The sequence below is a fragment of the Schistocerca nitens genome, chromosome 12 (genome assembly GCF_023898315.1).
Source record: "Schistocerca nitens isolate TAMUIC-IGC-003100 chromosome 12, iqSchNite1.1, whole genome shotgun sequence".
Classification (NCBI taxonomy): Eukaryota; Metazoa; Arthropoda; class Insecta; order Orthoptera; family Acrididae; genus Schistocerca; species Schistocerca nitens.
Genome location: NC_064625.1, coordinates 20,265,005 through 20,291,586, shown reverse-complemented (window position 1 = coordinate 20,291,586; position 26,582 = coordinate 20,265,005). Strand labels below are relative to the sequence as shown.

The 26,582-nt window shown below is 42.9% G+C and overlaps 1 protein-coding gene across 1 annotated transcript in view; it reads left to right on the top strand.

Moving 5' to 3' along the window:
* Positions 1–22,374, top strand: part of LOC126215326 (ubiquitin carboxyl-terminal hydrolase 1) — an 87,457-nt gene extending 65,083 nt beyond the window's left edge. The window contains exon 10 of the mRNA XM_049942008.1: positions 22,019–22,374. Within this exon, the coding sequence (XP_049797965.1) occupies positions 22,019–22,374 (356 nt within the window). The remainder of the gene's footprint in view (positions 1–22,018) is intronic.
* Positions 22,375–26,582: the final 4,208 nt, after the last annotated feature.

The following is a 26,582-nucleotide window of genomic DNA, read 5'->3' as shown; positions in this document are numbered from 1 at the left end:
TGAGTTCGAGTCTCGGTCCGGCACACAGTTTTAATCTGCCAGGAAGTTTCATAACTCACATGGTCAGAGTATCATTGAAAGTGGTTTGACAAATCTTCCCAGGAAATGTTATTTCACAATGTGGTGATGTTACTTGGCACCACACCCGCACTGTCGGCCGGTGACCTCACAATTTCCGTTTGTCAGGAAATTGAAGCTGGTGCTGAATGAAATGTTGGAGAGAGCTGTGCGTAACTTTCAGGAGAGTATCCAAACTTGTGTTCGGCAAGAAGAAATTCATCTCAAAGACATTATTTTCTGCACCTAATTAAGGTATATAGATTTCAGAAATGCAGTGAAAGTACTGTTACTGAATGCAAGCTTTTGTAATAAAACCAGGTTTCAGTTCTTCATCGGAAAAATGTGTGTCTCTTATACTCCGTCTCAACTGTTTTGGCCTTTAATGTGATGGTCCCCTGAGGGGTTTGACCACTCTATTTCCAAATTTTTCCGTTAGAGCGTACCATTTTGGGAGGGATGCCTTACGTGGTGCATTCTCTATCCATCTTGCCCTAAGATCTGGCATATTTGTTTTTTCATGGAGTTGGACTTAAACTGAGCTTCCGGCCACATAGGCTGCAGTGTGTTCTGGGTAGCCTACATTCCCTCCATCATGCGCTTCCATCTTTGCTCCCTTTATTAATGGACGTTCGACACCCGACAACCAGCACGGTAGCCAGTCCGTTGTGGTGGGGTTGTCATGTACCCTCTTGGTGGTAGCCCCCTGACTACACAGGGATTGCACTGCTGATGCCTGAGCTGCTACCTCCCCACGTATGCCGAGGAGTAGATGCCTATCCCTTTGGGGCATCGGGACTCCCGGCAAAGACCATCCTGCCAGGTGGTCTTTGCTGTGGCTGGGTGGCGCCTGTGGGGAGAGCCCCTGGTCGGAGTGGGTGGCATCAGGACGGATGACCCGCAATGAAGCGTGGTACATCATCTCTCGCTGGTGGGCCTCCACCAGCAGTCTCTAAGCAATCGAGGTCTAACCTCAATGGAAAGAAATTTGATTAGAGATCATTTCCCTCCCTGGCCACTCCATGGGAGGAACGTTCGTCCAAAGAAGGCAGTGAAGATTATTCACCCCGGTACCTTGTGTGTACGCGAGTTGATGGGGAATCATTTATGTCGACCAAGCCCCAGTTTTTTGTGGAGCATTTAGAGGACAAGTTTTGGGAGGTGGAGGGCTTGTCCAAAATGCGCTCTGGGTCAGTTCTCATCAAAACAGCATCCTCTGCCCAGTCACGGAGGTTGCTCACTTGCGACAAGTTGGGGGATGTTTCTGTCACCATCACTCCCCATAAAAGTCTAAACATGGTCCAGGGTATTATATTCCACAGGGATCTTCTTCTGCAGTCCGTCGATGAACTACGCGCCAATCTAGAACAACGAGGTGTTCACTTTGTCCGGCGTGTCCATCGGGGTCCGAGGGATAATCAGGTAGCCACCGGTGCCTTCATCTTGGCCTTCAAAGGTGATGTTTTACCCGAAAAGGTCAAGGTGATGGTTTACCGCTGTGATGTGAAGCCATATATCCCTCCTCCAATGCGGTGTTTTAAATGCTGGAAGTTCGGGCACATGTCATCTCGCTGTACTTCCGGCATCACATGTCGAGATTGTGGACGTCCTTCGCATCCCAATACTCCATGTGCTCCGCCTCCCATCTGTGTTAACTGCGGAGAACACCATTCCCCCTGCTCGCCGGACTGTAGGATATTCCAGAAGGAACGGAAGATACTGGAATATAAGACCCTGGACCGCCTGCCGTACACCGAGGCTAAACGGAAATACGAGAGGCTCCATCCTGTGGCAATGACGTCGACCTACGCCGCTGCTGCAACAACAGTTCTCCCATCGTCACGTATCTTTGGCTCTAAGATCGGTCAGAATACACCGGCCCCCTTGGTTGTGGGGGCCACTTCACTCCCTGTTGCTCCTGCTCAATCTTCTTCAGGAGCAACACCCCCCCCCCCCCCCCCAACCGTCGGGGACATCAGTTCCCCCTTCCCAGCCGGAGAAGGGTATGACTTCTTCGGCTACTCTCGCCAGGAAGGGGTCCCTTGGGGACCTACCTTCGCAAGTTCCGACCAGTGGAAAAGCGGACACCCGCAAGTGGCTGAAACAACCACCAGTCCCTGGTCGTAGGGCCTCACGGCCATCGCCCGTCCCTGAGACTGACCCAGTGAAGCCCTCTAAGCCTCAACCACCGAAGGCACAGCGAGAGAAACAGAAGAAGAAGAAAGTCCCCAAGGCTAACGACATTGCGGTGGCACCCATCCCACCGCTTCCTACAAGCTCTGCGTCTGAGGACGAGGTGGAGATTCTGGCGTCCGCTGTGGACCTCGATCTCGCCGGTCCCTCAGACGCCATGGAAAGCACTAGCACAGGTGCTCACTCGGAGAAAGCAGGTGACCCAGCGGCGTAATCTGCCTTCCCAGTCCCGTCACGCCTTTCTCAGACATGGACACCATCCTCCAGTGGAACTGCAGCGGTTTCTTCCACCATCTAGCTGAGCTCCGCCACCTTATCAGCCTTCATTCTTTCTTCTGCATTGCTCTTCAGGAAACTTGGTTTCCAGCCATGCGAACCCCCGCTCTCCGTGGCTATCGGGGTTATTATAAGAACTGGGCAGCTTATGAAAAGGGTGTCTGGTGGCGTTTGTATATATATCCTTAACTCTCTTCACAGCGAGTCTGTCCCTCTACATACAGCTTTAGAGGCTGTCGCTGTTCGGGTGTGGACACCACTGGCTGTTACTGTCTGCAGTCTTTACCTTCCACCGGATGGTGATGTCGCGCAGCATGTCCTGGCTGCGCTGATAGCCCAATTGCTGCCACCTTTCTTGTTACTGGGCGACTTTAACGCCCATAACCCTCTGTGGGGTGGGTGAGTGGCAACAGGTTGAGACGCCACCGTTGAGCATTTATTGTCGCAGCTCGATCTCTCGATTTTAAATGATGGTGCCTCCACACACTTCAGTGTGGCGCATGGCATGTACTCCGCCATTGACCTATCGATCTGTAGCCCTCGCCTCTTACCGTCTGTCCAATGGAGTGTGCATGACGACCTGTGTGGTAGTGACCATGTTCCAATCTTTCTGTCACTGCCACGGCGTCACTCTTCTGGGCGCCCCAGCAGATGGGCTATGAATAAGGCTGACTGGGACTTGTTCTCCTCCACTGCCGCTATTGAGCCTCTCTCTAGTGACGACATTGATGCGGTGGTTCACTCAGTCACCACCAGCATCGTTACTGTTGCAGAATCTGCCATTCCCAGTTCTTCTGGGTCCCCTCGGCAGCGGACTGTGCCTTGGTGGTCGCCTGAGATCGCTGAGGCGATTAAAGATCCCTGGCGGGAGCTACAGCGTCACAAGCGACATCCCTGCATTGAACACCTCATCACCTTCAAACGATTGCGTGCGCGGGCCCGCCGCCTTATCTGCCAAAGCAAGCAGGAGTGCTGGGAGCGGTATGTGTCCACCATTGGCCTCCATGTCTCTCCATCGCATGTCTGGGCCAAGATCCAATGCCTCTATGGCTATCGGACCCCTGTCAGCATCCCTGCGCTCTCACTGAATGGAGCAGTTTGTACAGACTCCGACGAAATTGCCAACAGCTTGGCAGAGCATTTTGCTCTTAGTTCCGCTTCTTCCAATTACCCCCTGGCCTTCCGCTCCATTAAAGAGCGGATGGAACGTCAGAGCCTTTCTTTTCGCACCCACCATTCTAAATCCTACAATGCTCCATTCAGCAAGTGGGAATTTCACAGTGCTCTTGCCGCTTGCCCTGATACCGCTCCTGGGCCTGATCGCATTCACTGTCAGATGCTGAAACACCTTTCAGTGGACTGCAAGCGACGCCTCCTCGACCTTTACAACAGTCTCTGGGTCGAGGGTGAGTTTCCATCGCAATGGCGGGAAAGCATTGTCATCCCCGTTTTGAAACCGGGCAAGAGCCCTTTGGACGTGGACAGCTACCGCCCCATTAGCCTCACTAACGTTCTTTGCAAGCTTCTCGAACGGATGGTGAGCCGGCACTTGAATTGGGTAGTGGAGTCTCGGGGCCTTTTGGCTCCGTCTCAGGGTGGGTTCCGTAAAGTCCGCTCCGCCACTGACAATCTGGTGAGTCTGGAGTCGGCCATCCGTACTGCCTTTGCCCGCCGTCAGCACCTGGTCGCTGTCTTTTTCAAGATGCGGAAGGCGTACGATACGACATGGTGTCATCACATACTTTCTACACTTCATGGATGGGGTCTTCAGGGCCCTCTGCTGATCTTTATCCGAAATTTTCTGTTGTATCGTACCTTCCGCGTGCAAGTTGCGGCCTCTCATAGTTCCTCCCGAGTCCAGGAGAATGGGGTACCACAGGGATCTGTCCTCAGATCTGCCTGTTTTTAATCGCAATAAACGGGCTCGCTGCAGCGGTGGGAAATTCTGTCTCCGCTTCCCTATATGCTGACGACTTCTGCCTTTACTACAGCTCTACTGGCATTGCAGCTGTTGAACGTCAGCTACAGGGCGCTATCCGCAAGGCGCAGTCTTGGGCTGTAGCACATGGTTTTCAGTTTTCGGCTTCCAAGACCCGCGTTATGCATTTCAGCCGGCGCCGAACAGTCCATCCTGAGCCGTTGGCTTTATCTTGCCGACGAACTCATTGCTGTGGTGGAGACCCACAGGTTTTTGGGTAGTTTTTGATTCCTGGTTGACTTAGCTGGGCTGCCTCATATTCGGCAGCTTAAACAGGTGTGTTGGCGGCATCTAAATGCTCTGAGGTGCTTGAGCCACACCCGCTGGGGCGCCGACCGATCTACTCTGTTACGGCTCTACCAGGCGTTAATCCAGTCCCATCTGGATTATGGGAGCCTGGCTTATGGCTCAGCATCCCCATCTGCGTTGCGGGTGCTGGACCCAATCCTCCACAGCGGGATACGCCTTGCCACTGGTGCTTTCCGTACCAGCCCTGTGGACAGCATACTAGTGGAGGCAGGTGTCCCTCCACTGCGGTTACGGCGCAAACGTTTGCTGGCCGCTTATGCTACCCATGTGTTCAGCTTGTCCGGGCATCCTAACTATAGGCTACTATTCCCCGAGTCGCACGTCCATCTTCCAGAACGTCGACCCAGGGCTGGCAGTACGATCGCGATCCGCGTCCGAGAGCTTCTCTCTGGGCTTGGGGCTTTACCTCTTCTGCCTCCTTTCAGGGCACCTCTGCATACACCCCCATGGTGTGTGCCTCGCCCTCGCCTTCAGCTGGAATTGGCACAGGGCCCGAAGGACAGCCCTTCCGGAGGCCTTCCGCCGCCGCTTTCTTTCTTTCCTTGCGATGTATCAGGGCTCTGGCATTGCGTACACTGACGGCTCGATGTTTGCTGGTCGTGTCGGTTGTGCGCTTACTCTAGGGGACCATTCCGAACAACGTTCATTGCCGGCTGGCTGCAGCGTTTACACTGCTGAGCTGGTCGCCATCTTTCGTACCCTAGAGTATATCCGCTCCTGCTCAGGTGAGTCCTTCGTGATCTGTAGCGATTCCCTGAGCGGTTTACAAGCTCTCGACCAGTGTTTCCCTTGTTCTCGTCTGGTGATGGCTATCCAGGAGTCCCTGCATACTCTTGCCCGTTGCTGCCACTCTGTGGTCTTTGTTTGGACCCCGGGCCATGTTGGGTTACTCGGCAATGAAATTGTTGGCCGCCTGGCGAAAGAGGCCACCAGTAAACCACCTCTGGACATTGACCTCCCAGAGACTGAATGTGCGAGCAGTCCTCCGCCGACAAATTTCCTCGCTTTGGGACACTGAGTGGCGCGATCTACCCACGCACAATAAACTCCATGTTATAAAGGAGACAACGTCTGTGTGGCATTCCTCCACGTGAGCTCCTCGCAGCGGCTCCGTTGTCCTCTGTCGGCTCCGTATTGGCCACACTCGAGTGACGCACGGTTATTTATTGCGTCGTGAGGACCCGCCTCTCTGTCGCTGCGGGGCGGTTTTGACGGTGGTGCACATTTTATTGTCTTGTCCGCTTTTAGCTGTGCTCAGGCAGACCTTTGCGCTGCCTGATACGCTCCCTGCCCTTTTATCTGATGACCCTGCTATGGCTGGCTTAGTTGTACTTTTTATTCGGGCAGGGGGTTTTTATCGTTTAATCTGAGTTTATGTCCTTTTGTGTTCGTCTTGTCTGGTCTTTATCTAAGTTTCTCTTGTTCTGTGTCGTCTGTGCTCTATTCTGTTAATCGTTTTTATTCTCTGTGGGTGTTTTTAGTATTTGGAAACAGGGACCGATGACCGTAGCAGTCTGGTCCCTTTAATCCCACAAACCAACCAACCTACCATCTGTCTGTCAATACCCTCCCTCAGCAGAGAGTCCAGGAGTAATAATAGATGAAAATCTACATTGGACTCAGCACACAACTGCCATGTACAAGGAGGCATCAGCACCACTTCATGCACTATAAAAATATAAAAAGCCCTTTATCTCCTGACCTGAAAAAAAATCATGTGCAAAAACTTACACCTCCAGTTATTGATTACAGTGATGTTAGGCTGAAAGTCCTTTCTGAGGGATGTTCACAAGGCCTGCAACTGGTTATGAATGCCTGTCTTTGTTATATCTGATTTTCAGCTCTTTGCTTGTATGTCACCACCATATGCACAGCTATCCTGGCTGCGTGCAGACAAGCACAGAGATTTCCATACCCTCTGTCTCCTCTACTGTCGTACTAACAAACATTGTCTCTTATACCTCTCCTCGATGTTAATGCTCTTGTCTGAACGACATGGCAGAAACACCATCTGAGCACAATCCTTTCTGTACCGCACCATTTCTCAGTCACTTTCTCAGTCCCTTTCAGTAACAGGAACCCAATTCTGGAATAACCTCCCTCGTAATATCAGAGAACTGATTTTCATCTTCAGTTTCGAATGACTGCTACTGTCATATGTACTGAAGCAACAGTAATGTCTACTTTTGTCCCTGTATGCACTCATGGTAACACTGCCAGTATTAATTTTATTACTAACCACCCCCCCCCCCCCTCCCAATGATTGCTTGCCTATTTTTTCATCCATGATAATGGTTTTCTTCTGTTGTCCACGACCATGGCATATAATGTGGTGGTTGCAGAGGAAACAGTGCTAATTTTTTTTATCTCTAAATGATCCCTTGATAGTTTGCTTTCTGTGTGTACAGTGCTGAGAAGTGACAAAAGTAACGGCATGGTGATATGCATGTATACAGAGCTGTAAAATGGCACTGCATTAACGGACTGTCATTTATACTCGCATGATTCATGTGAAAAGGTTGTTGACGTGATTACGGTCACATAGCAGGAATTAAAACTCTGAACATGGAATGATAGTTACAGCTAGATGCATGGAACATTCCATTTCAGAAATCATTAAGGAATTTAATATTCAGAGATACACAGTGTTGGGAGTGTGCCGAAAACAACAAATTTCATGAATTACCTCTTATCGTGGACAGTGTAGGGGCTAATGGCTTCCGCTTAATGATAGATAGCAGCGGCGTTCGTGTATCGAGCTACCGGACAAGCGACACTATGTGAAATAAGCCCAGAAATCAATGTTGGACATACGAGGAATGTATCAGTAAGGCAATGTGGTAAAATTTGGTGTTACTGGGCTATGGCAGCAGACGACAGACGCTAGTGCTCTTGCTAACAGCACGACATTGCCTGAAATGTCTCTTCTGGCCTCGTGACCATACCTTTAGGACCTCAGATGACTGGAAAACCATGGCCAGGTCAGACTAGTCCAGATTTCAGTTGGTAATAACTGATGGTAGTGTTAAAGTGTGGCACAGACCCAAAAAGCCCTGGACCCCATTGTCAACAAGGCACTGTGCAAGCTGGTGGTGGTTGTATAATGGTGTGCTGCGTCTTCTGGTCGAACTGAACTAATCGTTGACTAGAAATGGTCATGTTCGGCTAGTTGGAGACCATTTGCAGCCCTCTTGGATTTAGTTTCCAAACAATGATGGAATTTTTATGGATGATAATGCGCCATGTCACTGGGCCACAGTTGTTCGTAATTGGTTTGAAGAACATTCTGGACAGTTCGATATAATGCTTTGGTGAGGCAGATAACCTGACGTGAATCTCATCAATCAGTTATGGGACATAATCGAGCGGTCTGTTTTGGCACAACATTCTGCACCGGTAACACTTTCGTGACTACATATTGCTATAGAGGCATTGTGGCTCAGTATTTCTAAAAGGGCTTCTGACAATTTGTTGAGTCCATACCGTGTTGAGTTTCTGCACTGCAAAAGGCACAGACACAATATTAGGAGATATCCCATAACTTACGTTGCCTCAGCTATCCTGCAAGGCCTCTTCATTTATTTTAGGTAGGTGTAATTGTGGTCTCCACTCCAAAAATGGGTTTGATGCACTAGTCCATCCTGTTGAAGCTTCTTAATCTCTGCATAATTACGGCACCCTAAACCCATTTAACTTTTGTGCTGTAGTCAAGACTGAAACTCCTATTAAAAATTTGAACCACCAGCACTTCACTCAATTAGAAAATTATTTCTCGATGCCTCGGGATGTTTGCTGTCAAATGAGCCATTCTTTTAGTCAAGTTGTACCATACATTTTTCTGCCTAGTTAGATTCAATCGTATATGGATAGGAGGAAGTGGTGGGAGAGAATGGTTTAAATTTAATGCAAAGAAGTCTGGAGTGATGGTGACAACAAGGAATAAGAGCTGGTGGGGGGCAGCGGTGGCGGCGTGAGTCCTGCTTGGGTAGCTCAGACGGTCGAGCACTTGCCCGCAAAAGGCAGAGGTCCCAAGTTAGAGTGTCGGTCCGGCACACAGTTTTAATCTGCCAGGAAGTTTCATTATCAGTGCACACTCCACTGCAGAGTGAAAATTTCATTCTGGATTCATGATATTTGCTAGTTCTCGAGGTCTCTGATGTGGATTGTTTGGTTTAAAACATTTAAACAATCTACATCATACCTCGAACGTCTTCCTGAAAGTGGAGAGTCACTAACGTCAAAACAATCCTCCTTAAAACAAGAAAACTATTTTCTTGCCGTGCTCCATGTAATGATGTTATTTCCATACAGGGTGCAAATGTTTCTGGTTACATCTGCAGCTGTCACCCCTCTATTGAACCCAAACAGAAGAACGTCAGAAATGTTCAGTTTTCTCCACTTGGCACTTGAACTTCTAGCACCCACAGCTCCGCTCACCGTCTCCAAACGACAATATGTAAACTAAAATGTCAACAGTGAACTACGAATAAAAAAATAATCAATAAATAAACCCATAGAAAGCAGAACACCAACATGCAAAACAAAAACACTACGAACTTGTGCATTAAACTAATGTAAAACACCTTCAAACATGTGATTACAAAAGAGGTAATGTGTTAATTATTTGCTTTAAGCATGTAAGTGAGAAAAAGTTCAGGAAAGGCTTGAAATTGTGCCTAGGTCTGTTAAATCACTTAGTGCTCTCGTGAAACATTGGTTGAATATAAATTGGATAATTTGCACTGCATTTTAAGCAAAAGCCAGTTTATCATGAATCTCAATGTTTGACATTGTGTCTGGGAAATAATGTCCTTCAGTGATATAATTTTGCAGCTACATTCAGTAAGACATGCAGACACTGTCTGCGAAATGTGTTACCAGTGTAGTCAGTAATTAGTAGTAAAAAAGTAATAAAGTAAAATGTCATGCATGATGCTGCTGGTTTACTGTGTGAGCAGTGGTAATTACTAAGTGATAAACTTTTTTCCTTGCATCATTTTGTGGGGAGTGTCAGCGACAAAGAGTGTCAAAGGTTTGAAATTGTGAAGAGTTTGTTGTAAGTCCCTAAGTGCTCTCATTGACAAATACCGGATAAATAATATCCAGGCATTCACATGCCGTCAATTACGTTGTCTTGAGAGACTGTAGTACTTCTATTATTGTGTTGGGCTTCTCACATAAGATTATACCTGTTAGAGTAGATTATGACAGTGTTACCAATTTTTAAACTTGGTCAATAGCTAAACGAAATAAATCAGATTTTTGTTCATCTGGAAGCCATTCCGTAGGCATCCTTCAGACAGGTCAGGCTACTCTGCCTCCATGTTCTGGGATAGTCATTTGGATGTCTGCTGTAGGAAGTAGTTTCCCAAGGGATTAGGGTTCATAACAAACTTCAGACCATGCATAAACATCCACATTTGTGGCCATTTCCGTGAAATGCTTGTTCAAGCACATGCAATAGTTGTTTAACGAAATTCGAAAAATGCTGAGGAAGCAAAGGCTGTTTGTTGCACTCTCTTCGATTCAAAAGAGAGCAGGCAAATCACAGGCAAAAGCTAATAGAAATTTGTACGTCTATGAAAAGATGGATACAAATACTGCCGTTATACCTTAGCAGTAGAGCTTACCGAAAACCCGAGAAAATTCTGATGCTACATAAAATCATTAAGTGGGTCTAAAGCTTCTATCCATTCACTCAGTGACCAGTCTGATGTGGCAGTTGAAGATAGCAAAATGAAAGCCAAAGATTTTAAATTTTATATTTAGGAAATGGTTCACACAGGAGAATTTTACAAACATACCATCATTTGACCACTGTACAGACTTGTGTATGGAGGACAAAGTAATAAGTGTTGTTGGTGTACAGAACCACCTGAGAGAGTTTAAGGCAGATAAGTCACGGTGGTGTGGTGGAATCCCAGCTCGGTTCTAAAAAGAGCACTCCACGGCATTCACCACATACTTGCCTTGCATTTATCGCGAATCTCTCACTCGTTGCAAAGTCCCAAGTGACTGGGAAAAAGTGCAGGTGATTCCTGTGTATAAGAAGGATAAAAGAACAGAACAGGAATATTATAAATATCTTTAAAATCAGTTTGCTGCAGAATCCTTGTACATATTCGCATATAAAAAAAAAATAAGAACCGTTGTTGAAAGACAGTAGGATTCCAGATCCGTAGATTTCCGTAAAGCTTTTGACATGGCGCCACACTGCCAACTATTAACATTCCCAGGTACACGAGTGACTCAAAGACTTCTTAAGTAACAAATCCAGTATGTTGTCCTCGACGGCAAGTCTTAATCAGACAAGGGTATTGACAGGAGTTCCCCAGGGAACTGTGATAGGACTGCTGTTGTTGTCTGTATATGTAGATGATCTAGCTGACATGGTAAGCACTGGTCTGCGGCTGTTTGCTAATGTTCTTTGTTGTACGTGAAGGTGTCATCGTTGAGTGACTTCAGGAGGTTACAACATAACTTAGACTAATTTTCTAGTTGGTGTGATGAACAGCAACTACCTCTAAATACAGAAAAATGAGAGTTGATGCAGGTGAGTAGCAAAACAAATTCATAGAGTTTGAGTATAGTATTAGTAGAGTGCTGCTTGATAGTCATGCTGATTAAATATATAGGTGTAACATTGCAAAGGAATATCAAATGGAATGAGCATGTAACGATCTTAGGGAAGACAAATAGACCTCAATTTATTGGAAGAATTTTAGGAAAGTGTGGTTCATGTCTAAAGAACACTAATGAGCACTGTTAGTGTGTATTAAAGGCAGACACTGAATCGATTCAGGTGTGGGCCAGTAGCTTTGTTACCAGTCTTCTTTGTTACCCTTTCTTGCAGTGGTGTACCGTAGGTCTCTAGAAGAGCGTAGCGTTCCAAAGGATTGGAAAAGGGTACAGGTCATCCCCGTTTTCAAGAAGGGACGTCGAACAGATGTGCAGAACTATATCTCCAATGTCGATCAGTTGTAGAACTTTGGAACACATCTTATCTTAGAGTATAATGACTTTTCTGGAGACTAGAAATCTACTCTGTAGGAATCAGCATAGGTTTTGAAAAAGACGATCGCATGAAACCCAGATCGCGCTATTCGTCCATGAGACTCAGAGGGCCGTAGACACGGGTTCCTAGGTAGATGCCGTGTTTCTTGACTTCCGCAAGGTGTTCGATACAGTTCCCCACAGTTGTTTAATGAACAAAGTAAGAGCATATGGACTATCAGACCAATTGTTTGATTGGATTGAAGAGTTCCTAGATAACAGAACACAGCATGTCATTGTCAATGGAGAGAAGTCTTCCGAAGTAAGAGTGATTTCAGTTGTGCCGCAGGGGAGTGTCGTAGGACCGTTGCGATTCACAATTACAGAAATGACCTTGTGGGTAACATTGGAAGTTCACTGAGGCTTTTTGCAGATGATTCTGTGGTATATCGAGAGGTTGTAAGAATGGAAAATTGTACTGAAATGCAGGAGGATCTGAAACGAATTGACGCATGGTGCAGGGAATGGGAATTGAATCTCAATGTAGATAAGTGTAATGTGCTGCGAATACACAGAAAGAAAGATCCTTTATCATTTAGCTACAATATAGGAGGTCAGCAACTGGAAGCAGTTAATTCCATAAATTATGTGGGAGTAGGCATTAGGAGTGATTCAAAATGGAATGATCATATAAAGTTGATCGTCGGTAAAGCAGATGCCAGACTGAGATTCATTGGAAGAATTCTAAGGAAATGCAATCCGAAAACAAAGGAAGTAGGTTACAGTACGCTTGTTCGCCCACTGCTCGAATACTGCTCAGCAGTGTGGGATCTGTACCAGATAGGGTTGATAGAAGAGATAGAGAAGATCAACGGAGAGCAGCGCACTTTGTTTCAGGATAATTTATTAATCGCGAAAGCATTGCGGAGATGATAGATAAACTCCAGTGGAAGACTTTGCAGGAGAGACGCTCAGTAGCTTGGTATGGGCTTTTGTTGAAGTTTCGAGAACATACCTTCACTTAGGAGTCAAGCAGTATATTGCTCCCTCCTACGTATATCTTGCGAAGAGACCATGAGCAAAAATAAGAGAGATTAGAGCCCACACAGAGGCATACAGACAATCTTTCTTTCCATGAATAATACGAGACTGGAATAGAAGGGAGAACCGATATAGTTACTCAAGGTACACTCCACCACACCCCGTCAGGTGGCTTGCGGAGTATGGACGTAGATGTAGGTTCGAACATTACGCAATTATTACAGAGATGCTTCTGGAACTGAAATGGGGATTACTGGAGGAATGTGACTTTTTTTTTTAGGAACACTGTTGACAAAATTTAGAGAACAGGCAGAGTTATTCTATTGCCGCCAATGACCAAGAAGATAAGATTAGAGAAATTAGGATTCGTATGGAGGCAGTCAGTTTTCCCTCACTCTGTTTGTGAGTGGAACAGGAAAAGCAATGACTAATAGTGTTACAGGGAACCCTCTGCCATGCACCTGTGTAGCCTATGGGTCCACTCAACACTGTGTTGCCTGGACTACCATCAGTTAGTGTAGCAAAGTGCATTCTCCTTGTAACTGCTCCCCAGCATTTTAATTACACGATTAGCCAGAAATTCCTCTTCTTTGGAACTCTCACACATCTGTAAAGGTGTGGTTTTTATTTTATTAGTCATCAGTCTTGATGCAGCCCATCACAAATTCGTCTCCTGTGCCAACCTCTTCATCTCAGAGTAGCATTTGCAACCAAATTCTCAATTATTTGCTGGAAGTGTTCCAGTCTCTATCTCACTACAGTTTTTACTCTCTACAGCTATCTAGTGTCATGGAAGTTATTCCTTGATGATGTCTTAACAGGTGTGTACAACTAGTTCCTCCTTCTCATCAGTGTTCTTCATATATTGCCTTCTTTGCTGATTCTGTGGAGAACCTCAGCACTCCTTGCCTTATCAATCCACCTAATTTCCAACATTCTTCTGTAGCATCACAGCCTAAGTGTTTAGACTCTCTTCTGTTTTGGTTTTCCCACAGTCTGTGTTTTACTACTATACATTGTAGTGCTCCGACGAATGTTCAATGAGAGGCAAAAAGATTGCCCAGCCTGAATAATTTAGTCAAAGAACAGAGCATGGCACATGCCGAAGTTCAGAAGTGCCAGTGTTCATAACTCTAGTGTTCTGTGAAGCTTCAGCTTGGTGTTTCTGTCATCAGACAGAAGCAATATAATACTTAAGATGCAGTAAATGATGAGATTCTGTGCAGTTTTGCTCATTGTGTCATTTATTTTCAAAATAATAATATAGCGGAGATGCTGAGTCGCGATAGGCACAATAAAAAGATTCACACAAACATAGCTTTCGGCCATTAAGGCCTTTGTCAGCAGTACACACACACACACACACACACACACACACACACACACACACACACACAGAGAAAGAGAGAGAGAGAGAGAGAGAGAGAGAGAGAGAGATGCAACGTGCACACATGTCTGCAGTCTCGGAGAGCTGAAACTATTGTTACATTCCATCCTGGATTTTCCATTGTTTGATTATTTTCAAAATAATTATTTGAGCCTGTAGAAATGATTGAAGTATAAGTAGTGCACACTGGCAGAATTACAATGAGCATTTCACATCTGTTTCAATGGCTGAGTGGAAAGGCAGACAATTTACAAACATAAAGGAAGAGTGTTAAAATCTAACAGGGGTCAATTGTAACTTTTAATTTTTTAGACCTATGCAGGTAATATTTTAAACCTTAAATCGCTACAAATTGTGCAGCTGTAGGCTGCAGTAGTTCCACATTCTTTCAAAAGATTCCATTTTCTAATAGTCTAATCTTTAGACAGACAAATGGTAATTGTAAAAATATTGAGAATGGATTTATTTATCTGTAATTACTTCAACTGCCACCTGGTGTGTCTCTATTTTTGAGCTAAGAGAAAGGGATCAGCTGAGTGGCATATGTCATAGGTCTGCTTCAAAACAGCTTATGTGAATATTTGCAAGCGAACGATTGCTTTCGTTGGAAATGTTGCTTATGCATCTGAGGCAGGATGTTGTTATGGTGTTGATTCTTCCGTAGCAAGAAGATGGATTACATGATTTAGAGATAATGGTGAGGTTGGGAGATGTCCAATAACTGGAAGAATAAGAGCCTCTACACAGAGATAAGATGGAAATATTGGTCAGGGTAGCCCAGAATGCTCCTTTGTCACTCATCCGGCAACTAAAGAGAGCTTCAAATTTCCTGGGCTCGTCGAGAACTGCTCTCACGAGATGGAAGGACCATATGAGTTACTGTTTTGCCCTTATCAGAGAACCATTGTCTGACAAATAAGCTGTGGTTAGCTATCAGTTGCGAGTTCCTGGGAAGGACATATCCAAGGCACATTCAGTTCAGCAAGCTATGAACATTTCTGTGAAAATGTAATCTTCCCTGGAGCTCGACTTTGGTACCCTGAAGGATGTCTCACTCACAAACATAATTGTCCATAATACACTAGCTTTAAGATTTAGAGCTGGTTTCAAAGGAGGGAGAATATTATTCAGTGCTTTCTGTGGCCTATATAGTCACCTGGTCTCAACCCCATGGAGCATGTATGGGCTCAATTTAAGAAGACTCTGCAGGAAAATTTGCTAGACCCTCCTCTGGAACTGTGAATGTCCTATGGGACTTGGTTCATTCTTCATGGAAGAGAATTGCCATGGATGAGAACGTTTTCCATAGACTTGTCAGTCCAAGATATTATTGATGCCAATGGCATGTGGACATAATACTGAAGCTATACGTAGCCTACTCTTCATTTTATTTTATTTTATATTTCTGTATAAGGCCAACAATATTAATTTCAAAATACATACCTACTTGCTACTAATTATTTGTATTTTTATGGGAGATCAGATGAATATGACCCTCAAAGGCAGATTATTTATTTTTATGTGAGGTCAGATGAATATGACCATTCAAGGATGATTATTTTTATTATGGTTGGTGAGGTAAATATTGTCTCCCCAAGGAAGATTGTGTTTAGATATCAAATTCCCCAAACAATAATTATTGATTTACTGAGGAGAATATTGAAAAGAAAAAAAAAAAAGAAAACATAATTTAATAACAAAAAGTAAATAAAGGAAGAAACATTTGCGACATGATAAAAAAAAAAAAGCTGTGACAAGATTCGATAAGACACACATTGCAGCTGCCATTGCAGAAACAAGTTACTAAGGAGCTTACGATCTCCTCTTTCTAGCATAATGGTCGAATAGGTCTACCATAGTTTAAGAACGAATATTAAATTGGCGACAACAGATACTGGAAGGCACATCCACTCGCTCATGTAAACTGCCTGTAAGGACTTAACAAAAATATGCCAATCAGCTGATATGTTTCTCTTAGTTGAAAACAATACACGCACCAGGGGGTGGTCGAGGTAATTACAAATAAATACATCCGTTTTCAATGTTTTTACTATACCCATGTCTGTCTGTCTAAAGATTAGACTATTATAAAATGGAATCTTTTGAAAAACCTAGAAGGGCGTATAACTGCTCAATTTATAGCAAGTTAAGGTTTAAAATATCACCTGCACAGGTCTAAATAAAAAAAACGACAATTGACTCCAATTGGATTCGAGCACTCGTCTTTTACATTTGTGAACCATCAGCCTATCCACTCAGCCATTAAAACAGATGCGAAATGCTCGTTGTTGTAGTAATTCTACTGATGTTGAGTTGTTGTTGTTGTTGTGGTCTTCAGTCCTGAGACTGGTTTGATGCAGCTCTCCATGCTACTCTATCCTGTGCAAGCTTCTTCATCTCCCAGTACCTGCTGCAACCTACATCCTTCTGAATCTGCTTAGTGTATTCATCTCTTGGTCTCCCTCTACGATTTTTACCCTCCACGCTGCCCTCCAATGCTAAATTTGTGATCTCTTGATGCCTCAAAACATGTCCTACCAACCGATCCCTTCTTCTAGTCAAGTTGTGCCACAAACTTCTCTTCTCCCCAATCCTATTCAATACCTCCTCATTAGTTACGTGATCTACCCACCTTATCTTCAGCATTCTTCTGTAGCACCACGTTTCGAAAGCTTCTATTCTCTTCTTGTCCAAACTGGTTATCGTCCATGTTTCACTTCCATACATGGCTACACTCCATACAAATACTTTCAGAAACGACTTCCTGACACTTAAATCTATACTCGATGTTAACAAATTTCTCTTCTTCAGAAACGATTTCCTTGCCATTGCCAGTCTACATTTTATATCCTCTCTACTTCGACCATCATCAGTTATTTTACTCCCTAAATAGCAAAACTCCTTTACTACTTTAAGTGTCTCATTTCCTAATCTAATCCCCTCAGCATCACCCAATTTAATTTGACTACATTCCATTATCCTCGTTTTGCTTTTGTTGATGTTCATCTTATATCCTCCTTTCAAGACACTGTCCATTCCGTTCAACTGCTCTTCCAGGTCCTTTGCTGTCTCTGACAGAATTACAATGTCATCGGCGAACCTCAAAGTTTTTACTCCTTCTCCATGAATTTTAATACCTACTCCGAATTTTTCTTTTGTTTCCTTTACTGCTTGCTCAATATACAGATTGAATAACATCGGGGAGAGGCTACAACCCTGTCTCACTCCTTTCCCAAGCACTGCTTCCCTTTCATGCCCCTCGACTCTTATAACTGCCATCTGGTTTCTGTACAAATTGTAAATAGCCTTTCGCTCCCTGTATTTTACCCCTGCCACCTTCAGAATTTGAAAGAGAGTATTCCAGTTAACGTTGTCAAAAGTTGAGTTAAGTTCTTATGTTTCGACTGTTTCTACATGCTCGAATAATGATTTTTCAAAAGAAATGATACAGAGAGTAAAATTGCAATGAGTCTTGACATTTACTGTACCCTAACTATTGTATTGCTTCTATTTGACAATGTAAATGACAAGCTGAAGCTCCATAGACCGCTATAGTTGTGAACACTAGCACTTCTGAACTTGGGCATGGGCAATGCTCTGTTCTTGGACTCTAAATTATTCAGGCCGGGAAATGTTTTTGCCTCTCGTACATTCTCAGAAATTTCTTTCTCAAATTAAGGCGTATGCTTGATACTAGTTGTCTTCTCTTGCTCAGGAGTGCCTTTTCTGTGAGTACTAGTCTGCTTTTGATGTCCCATGCTCCATCCGTCAAGTGTTAGTTTGCTGCCTAGGTAGAATTCCTTAACTTTATGTACCCTGTGATCATCAATCCTGGTAAGTTTCTTGCTGTTCTCATTTCTGTTACTTCTCCTTACGTTAGTCTGACTTCGATTTACTCTCAGTCCATATTCTGTACTCATTAGACTTCATTCCATTCAGCAGATCCTGTAATTCTTCTTCACTTTCATGGAGGATAGCTGTGTCATCAGTGAGTATTATCATTGACATCTTTTCACCTTGAATTTTAATTTCACTTGAACCTTTCTTTGATGGACAGATGGAACAGTAAGGATGAAAGACTACATTCCTGTCTTACCCCCTTTTTAATTCAAGCACTTCATTCTTAGTCTTCAACTCTTATTGTTACCTCTTGGTTCTTGTACATATTATTACCTGTCTTTCTCTATAGCTCACCACCGAGCGAGGTGGCGCAGTGGTTAGACACTGGACTCGCATTCGGGAGGACGACGGTTCAATTCTGCGTCCGGCCATCCTGATTTAGGTTTTCTGTGATTTCCCTAAATCACTCCAGGCAAATGCCGGGATGGTTCCTCTGAAAGGGCACGGCCGACTTCCTACCCCATCCTTCCCTAATCCGATGAGACCGATGACCACGCTGTCTGGTCTCCTTCCCCAAAACCAACCCTCTATAGCTCACCTGTATTATTCTCAGTATTTCAAACGTCTTGCATCGTTTGAGATTGTAAATGCTTCTGCTGGGTCTATAAATCCAATGAACATGTCTTATTTCTTCTTACAGTTGTAGAAATAATATTCACCAATATATGTATGAGCCCTCTAACTATAAAAGTGAACAAAAAGGGAGTAATCAATATGCCTGTCACATTAAAATGTGTGTGTGTGTGTGTGTGTGTGTGTGTGTGTGTGTGTGTGTTGAGAGAGAGAGAGAGAGAGAGAGAGAACTGTTTTCATTGTGTTGCATATTCTTAGTAGTCATCCTACATGTGCACTCAGGAGATAATATAAATTATCCCAGGGGGTAAAATTTTTGTGATCATTTGTAAAACAATATTATCTACAATATTCATGGTTAATTGGAAACGGCATTTTGCAGCACATAATCACTAAAATTGGATGTAACTAGGAACTGTATTCACAGGAAAATGTTTACTTGCAATATGGAAGAAAGCTAGCGGTGAACATGCATACAAAAGACTCTCGTGTTGATTTTATACGTTATAATGCAAGAAATATTAGCATGAATTGAACTTACTGTTGTTCATGTCCAAAGAGTAAATCCACAGATGGCAAATGCTACTTGAACACAAAACCAACTCTTAAGAAGTTTCTCAAAGGCTTAGGTAGATAAAAATGTTCATTCTCATCAGGAAAAGTTTACTGAATATATTAACATCAGTATCAATACAATCATTTGTAATGAATAAACAGCATTGAAGACAAAGGCTGTATATATTTCAAATGTCTCTCATGGTGTTAAGATGGTTTGGGCATGTTAAAAGAATGGGAGTTGGCAGGATGGTGAGACAGTCTTATGAAATGGCAGTAGGATGCAAGGAACTAGAGGAAGACAAACAAATAGATCATTGGAATAAAAGAACGTGTGAAATAGTAAAGAAGACTTGGACAGTATGTAGAGAGGTCAGCAAAAGATGAAGAGGCTTCTGCTGTTATAAACAGACCCAGCTGGGAGGTGTAGATGATTACCATGGGAATGACTGTGAGGATGAAGTGGAAGGTATGATGATGGGGTAATGGCGATGAAATGGAAGGTAAGATTGTTATGTGGATGATGTTTGGGATAAATTGGAAGGTACGATCATAATGTGAATGGATGATCGGAATGAAATGGAAGCAGTGGTTGTGATGAGGATGGTAATGGAGTCTATGATGACCTTCTCTATTAATTGCCCTTAATTTGCATTTGCAATAAATGTAAATGTGAATTCTGCATCAAAGGGCGAAATTGTCTGATAAATGCTATTTCATAATGAATTGTATCTACATGAACTATTTTATCAGAGAGAGTTTGAAATAACTTTATTTTTTGCAAATAAATATCAAAAAGTAACAAACTTTCAGTTGCTGGCAGTGCACAATATCCGTCAGAGCTTAATTTGGAAGGAGATTGTGCGTAAGAATGCATTGGCAAAATAGAGAGCACCTGTATACAAATGCAAGTATGTATCAGTGCACAAGCAGGCTATGCTATGGAGCCGCTTCAACTGTAGGCAGTCAAATGGTTGCTTAGGTAAATGCTGTGTATGACAACTCAGGAGAAGCTGTGGGACGTAGCTTAAGGAACACATCTGTTTGCTTGCGAAAGTTAGTGTTATCAGGACTCTCTCTCATAGCAGTTTTAGAAGAGGTGTGTTTTGAACTACATTTTGTGTAAGATACCTGTAGAACTATGTTTACGATTCAGTCAACTTCAGCAAATGTTTGTGTTGTATCCATCACCAAATGATTTGTGCAGTCTACTTTGTTGTGTGTTGCTCGTTGATTTATTTCTTGATTTGAAATGAGTGAAAAAGACTGATCCTGCTCAATCAGGGGGTTTGAGGATGACATGACCACCAGAAGGGATCAGTGAAGCCTTATTACCGTATATATCAGTCCTGCTTTTCCTAATGCCTGGAGTGCTGATGTAAGCTGCAAAGTGCAAATGGTTTCTAGTCTAAATACCTCATCAGTTCTGTCTGCAGCGTTTTCACATATGAGTTTCACAGTTACGAATGTCCACGAATGGGTTGTGTAATTTGCTAATCGGGGCTTATGTGCTGCAGGTTGGAAATAAGTTCCGATGGTAATTACTGAATCTGGCAGAAGTAGAAAGTTAAAAGATAAATAGTTGCTCATTTCATCAAAAATAGACGTTACATTTTTAGGTATCTAGTTATCAGATACCCCCACATAATCTTCAGCATTCAGTTGTAGCAACAACTTGAGAAAGCTGCTATTGTGTTCTAGTCTGAATTAGCGTCTATGTGACCTGAGGCAGAAGATATGAAAATTTCATTGAAATGTGGTCACTGTATGCCTAGGCTGTGTAAATTATATCTGCCAAGCCTCCCGATTCAGGCAGGAGACTTACAATTTTCTATCTTCTCCCCCCCCCCCCCCCTCCCAAATCACCACCTCACCTCGCCTCACCTCCACCCACCCTCCCATTCAGCCGTCTTAATAGTAATGTCAGTTACGATGATAGGAAAGTAAGGATGACACAACACCCAATCTCCAACCTGGCTGGGGCCACTTTGCGTAACAATCTGCCAAGGTGGACAATTTTCCACTTTTTCTTGTACTCCTGATTATTCCACATGTGTCCTGATTTGTACTAATTATCATCAGACCTTAGATATGTATTCTGAAAACCTGGCATTTTGATTTTTTGCCAGTGGTCAGAATTTGGTTGCTCATTATTTGATATTAATAGATATATGTAGCCAGGGTGGCAGTTCGTCAGGAAAACCTGGAATTCTCAGGGAACTAAATTTCACCTGGAAAAATTGGGGAAATGTAATTATATGAATATTATTGCATAACAGTTATTGCTGCTTAAAAGCTGGGGTTAGTATAGCTCAACTGAGAAGAAAGAAACGCCATTTTTCTGGTATGACGTCATCCACCACCACCACCACCACCACCACCACAAATTTATCAGGATCTTATCGACACTACCTTCATTCTCACACCTGGCATTCACAGAGATTTTTTTTTTTTTTTTGAGTAGGAGCTGTCTTGGTACTGAAGTTCATTGAAATCAGAAAATCATGTGCAACCTGTATTTCAATAGTTGTGTGTCCTTTGAGTGTTTCCATTTCTGTTTTTATAGATATTACATATTGGTAGCTTTGTGACATCATACAAAAAAACTTGTATCAGTTGTCTTGGATTATAAAAAAAGATCCATGGCTTTTTGATCATTCATGTCTCCTAATTCTTAAACAGATTTTTCCAATTTTTGGTTTTTGAAAATTGGCAGGTACTATAATGTCTCTCAGCAGGTGGTCACGGTTTTGCAGGGTCGACAAGTAGCAGCAGCAGTGGGGAAAAGATGGGCAGCATCTTAAAGTTCTTCCGGCCGCGCTCCTCGGCGTCCGTGGCCGTCTCCTCGTCGAGTGCCTCCGGCCACGGTCCGACCGTCGGTGACACGGGCTCGGCCGGTGGGCCGTGCCGCGGCACAGAGTGCTGCGGCGTGCGGTTGCAGCTGCCGGCGCCCGTGGGTGACACCACTGCCGTGCCGGATGCGCCGTGGCTCGAGTGCGACGATGAGACGGTGAGGGTGCTGACCCGGAAGGAGTTCGAGGACGTTCTCGGCCCCAAGCAGTCGAAGACTTCATCCCTCACACCGTATCTACTCTTCTACGTCCGGGTGTAGCTGTACCACACACGTACAGTAGTAGGTCTCGTGTCATCTCGAGGGAAGAGTTGTTAATAGTGGTGGAGCCAAAGCAGCAAGACGACGTTCCAGGGAACTTATGTTGAGTGAAGTACTCTGTGACTGAGCACTGTTACTTACTGAGGTTGCTTCAAATTTTGTGGCTTTTGAGATCTGAGAGGCACTATGTGTTAAGTTTGTGTTTATTTTACTCGGTGTAGCTTGTCGGGCGTGGGTGACATCCTTAATACTTTGCATACACTTCAAAATTTTGAAATTATGATGGTAATATAATACTGAGGCATCCTTGTGTGGAATAGAAATAATGGATGAGTAAAGGTAACAACTCGCGTGTAGTTAGTGTTGAATGGTCAACATGCACTTGAAAGAGATTGAAATTGGGGGCAAAAATCATATTTTTACCCACTTGTTCCAGCAGTTATAATTGTAAAAATATAACTAACAAAGAATTCATAAAAGTGGCCATATTTGTTGCAGGAATTATCTGTAATCATTATTTATGCAAAATAGGCTTATTTTATGTCTGTGGATTGCTCTTTATTTCAAAGTGACTGGTTTTGGGTGATGTGCCTATCCTTATATTATCTCGTACTTACAGTAACCAGTCTTTGCAGAACTGTTACTTCACTATCATATACTATCGATCATTGGTTTGTTGAGAGTTGGTCTGTCCTCTTCTGATCCTGGATGTGAGTGCGAACTCTTAGTTCCGTTAAGACTAGTTACTCTGTGACTAAGAGATATACTCTGAAAGTGGTCACAATTATCCGAAACTGAACATTTTGCGAAGAAAGGCAACAGATTGATGGGTAATAAAACCCTTTTGTAAGAAATATACACTCTTTAGCTTCTCATGGGTGTCAGGATCCATTGCTGTGGCAACTCAGTTGTGCTTTTGGAAGCTGAATATGTGACTGGGGTGCGATCTGATCTTTAGTGATACATAAGGACTTTTGCAGCCAACATCACGTGTAGAAATACTTTTATTTCGTTGAGGAATAAAAGTATTTCATTGTGTGATCTTGGCTGCAAGAATTCTTGTCACTAAAGATCAGATCATACCCAGCAACTTGTGCAACTTATAAAAGCAGATCTGAGTTGCCACAGGAATGGATCCTGAAACTCATTGAAAAGTTAAAGATTGTAAATTCTCTGCAAAATGGGCTTATTTCCTGTCAGTCTGTTTCCTCCTTTTTGCAAATTGTCTGGTTTTTGGACAGTGTTGACTATCTGTAGTTCATCTCCTAGTTTACAGAGAAACAAGTCTTAAAAGAACTGTCGGTTTGCTGTCACATCCAGGATCGGAAGAGGACAAGCCAACCTTCAACATACCACTGAGTGATGGTATGAGCAATGGTAAATTGTAGTGAACTAACAGTTCCATGATGAGTGATTACTCTGTAACTACCACCTGCAATCTCAAAAGAAAAAGAAAAATGAAAGTAGACCAGGTCCTTTGCCTCTTAAGCATATCATCCCCCTGTTTTCTTAGTTGTGTAATTGAAAACTCGTTAGCAGACTTGTGTGGAAAGTTGTCAGTTTCTGCTTCAGCCATTAGAGTTATTACAGTGACCAGTGCTCAGGAAAATATTCAGACTTCTCAGCACTATAGTACTGTTCTGATTAGTTGTATGGGCTGGAAAATCATGGCTAACTGCATGATTGCAAATTGTTACTATGATCATTCAAATAAGTGGTAACTGCTAAAATTATTCACGTGTTGAAATGTGTGTGTGTGTATGAGGATGTCCACAATGTGTTTGGATAGTTTCAGGTTGCAATACTGCCTATTTATTTTTTAAAACTGACATTTATTAATCATTTTATAAAATTGATACTCTGTTATGTAAAATTGTAGGCAACTCTCATAGGTGACACTTTTTTGCATGCAGGTGTGGATAATTTTATTGGGAGAAGTATCAATTTACAAAAGTAATGCTCAGTTAACAACTCTTCTCTCCAAGGTGACAGTGATTTTTATGAAAGATGTTTGACACTTAAATAGTGTTGTTAAGCTGTGTGAATGACAGCCTTGCAGAATGATTGCAAGGGACTAAGGCTCCTATCTATCTGTATATATATGAATTTACTTCTAAACACAGTCAACGCCACCTAGTTTACGTAACATCTTTCAAATAGTTTCACATTTGCTGTGGTAATAGTTGCAATTTGTATTTATTGAAGCTTTCAATTTGGTTCACTTTCTCTGTACTTGCTTTTTTAAGGTCATATTTTTAGTTAGTTTGGTGTAATTTGGAAATATTGTTTTAAGTAATGTAACTGCTGGATACCGGTTACAGCATTTTTGTCATATTGCTGTAAGTTTACACGTATGTCATTGTGTTAATGGGCAGTCATGAGATTCTGTTAGTGTGTGAGTGCCTACTCATTTGTTTGTCATTTTTTAAAGAAAAATCTTTAGAATTACGTGTAGTACAAAAATATTCCACAAGAAAAACGATAATCTCAAGGATAAACATTCCTCTGTTGGCATTAGTTTTGTATTTTTAGTATCATAGTGCCACATATTTTTCATGATGCATATTTTTCACCCCGTCGTAATTTTTTGGCGGGTTCATTAAATATTAGTGATAACTTCATGGTGAAGTTAACGTAATCCTGTATTAGTTCAGTCAGGCTATTGTGTGTACTGAGTATTTGAGCTGTTGGCTTGTGCCCTAGTTCACTCTAGGAGGCGATCTGAATATTCTCATGTAACAGCAGCTGTAGCAAAGGTACTTAAATTGGGTATACATTTGGTTCTACTGGTGGACTACCAAGATCTTTCACTTTTATTTTACAGAGGACAGGTAGTAATTCGGGATTTAGTGTTACTAAATGATGCTCTTTCTTCTGCAACTGCAGATAGTTTTCAGTTCAACAGTGTCACAACTCCAATGGAGACTTCTGCTCTAGCAGGTCTACCACCTCTAGACTGTTGTAATCATTTTCAAATTGAATGTTTGAAGGCAACATTTGGCCTTGTACCAAGCTAACTTGTGTCAAGTTGCATCTATTGTATGACTCCTGTTTGGGGATGATGTTTGTAAACACATGCTCAGAGATCTGACTGATATTTGGTTTTTCATGTTTCAGTTTGCAAAAGATATATGTCCAGAAATATATGGAATTAGACTATTTATTGATTAGTGGTACCGGTACTGACAGCTGGTGTGTAATAAATACGCAGTGATAGTAGAGGAATCTTGTAATCCATTATTACAGACTGTACTTGGCTGTAGAATGACTGAGACTATATTGATTTCTCCATGCCGTATGTATGTTCTGAGTGGAAGAATCACAGTACTCTTCGTAGAATCTGGATGTTAACATTCTTTCATTTATCCTAAGATTAGGGACACTAGCATTATAAAGTTTTTGACAGTTTTAAAATTTCTCAAAATGTTCACATTTATCAGTAGCACCACCACCACACCCACACTACCATTATTATTTCATGATGCACACCTGTGTTCCCTGTAAGGGTGGATTTTTCGTTAGAATGCATGGCAATCTGAAGAAATGTAGAAAATATCTTACACTACCTCAATGACCAAAAACCTTCTAGATCACATGGCACAAACAGCTTTTGCCGCAACTTGCTGTTATGAAATTCTACAGCACCTCTTGTCTTTTCACCTTCATCATCGTTGCATTTAGGGTCATTAAATACGGCATGTAGAGACAAACGATTCATTGAACTCAGTGTTGGGAATAGTATTTTTTGACATTTGCACACTTGTACTGTGTAACTTCTGTAATTTAGTGGCCTGTTTTGTAACTACATGATTATCTCTCTCATTTTTAATACGTGGTGGTTAATTATCGCTTCCAAATGTTTCTAATCACCTTTACAAAACAGATGAACAGTGTTTTCAAACTGTCAGCCACATTGTTAATCATTTAACACCATGAGGTAGGTAGTTACATATTAGTGTAAGTCAGTAAATTGTATTGTATCTATCTCCATGAAGACAGTCATGAAGGAACTCTTGCCTTAATTTTCATTCTTTGCATTCTGCTCAGCAAAACACTATGTCTGCTGGTACAAAGCTTGGAGATGACAGTCGAGAGAGAAGGTGGTGGGTGGGGGTGGGGGGAGGAGAACGGTTTGCTGTGGACCGGAACTATATTTAAATCACCACTATGACCTCACTGTCATCTGCTAACTTTGACACTGTAAAATA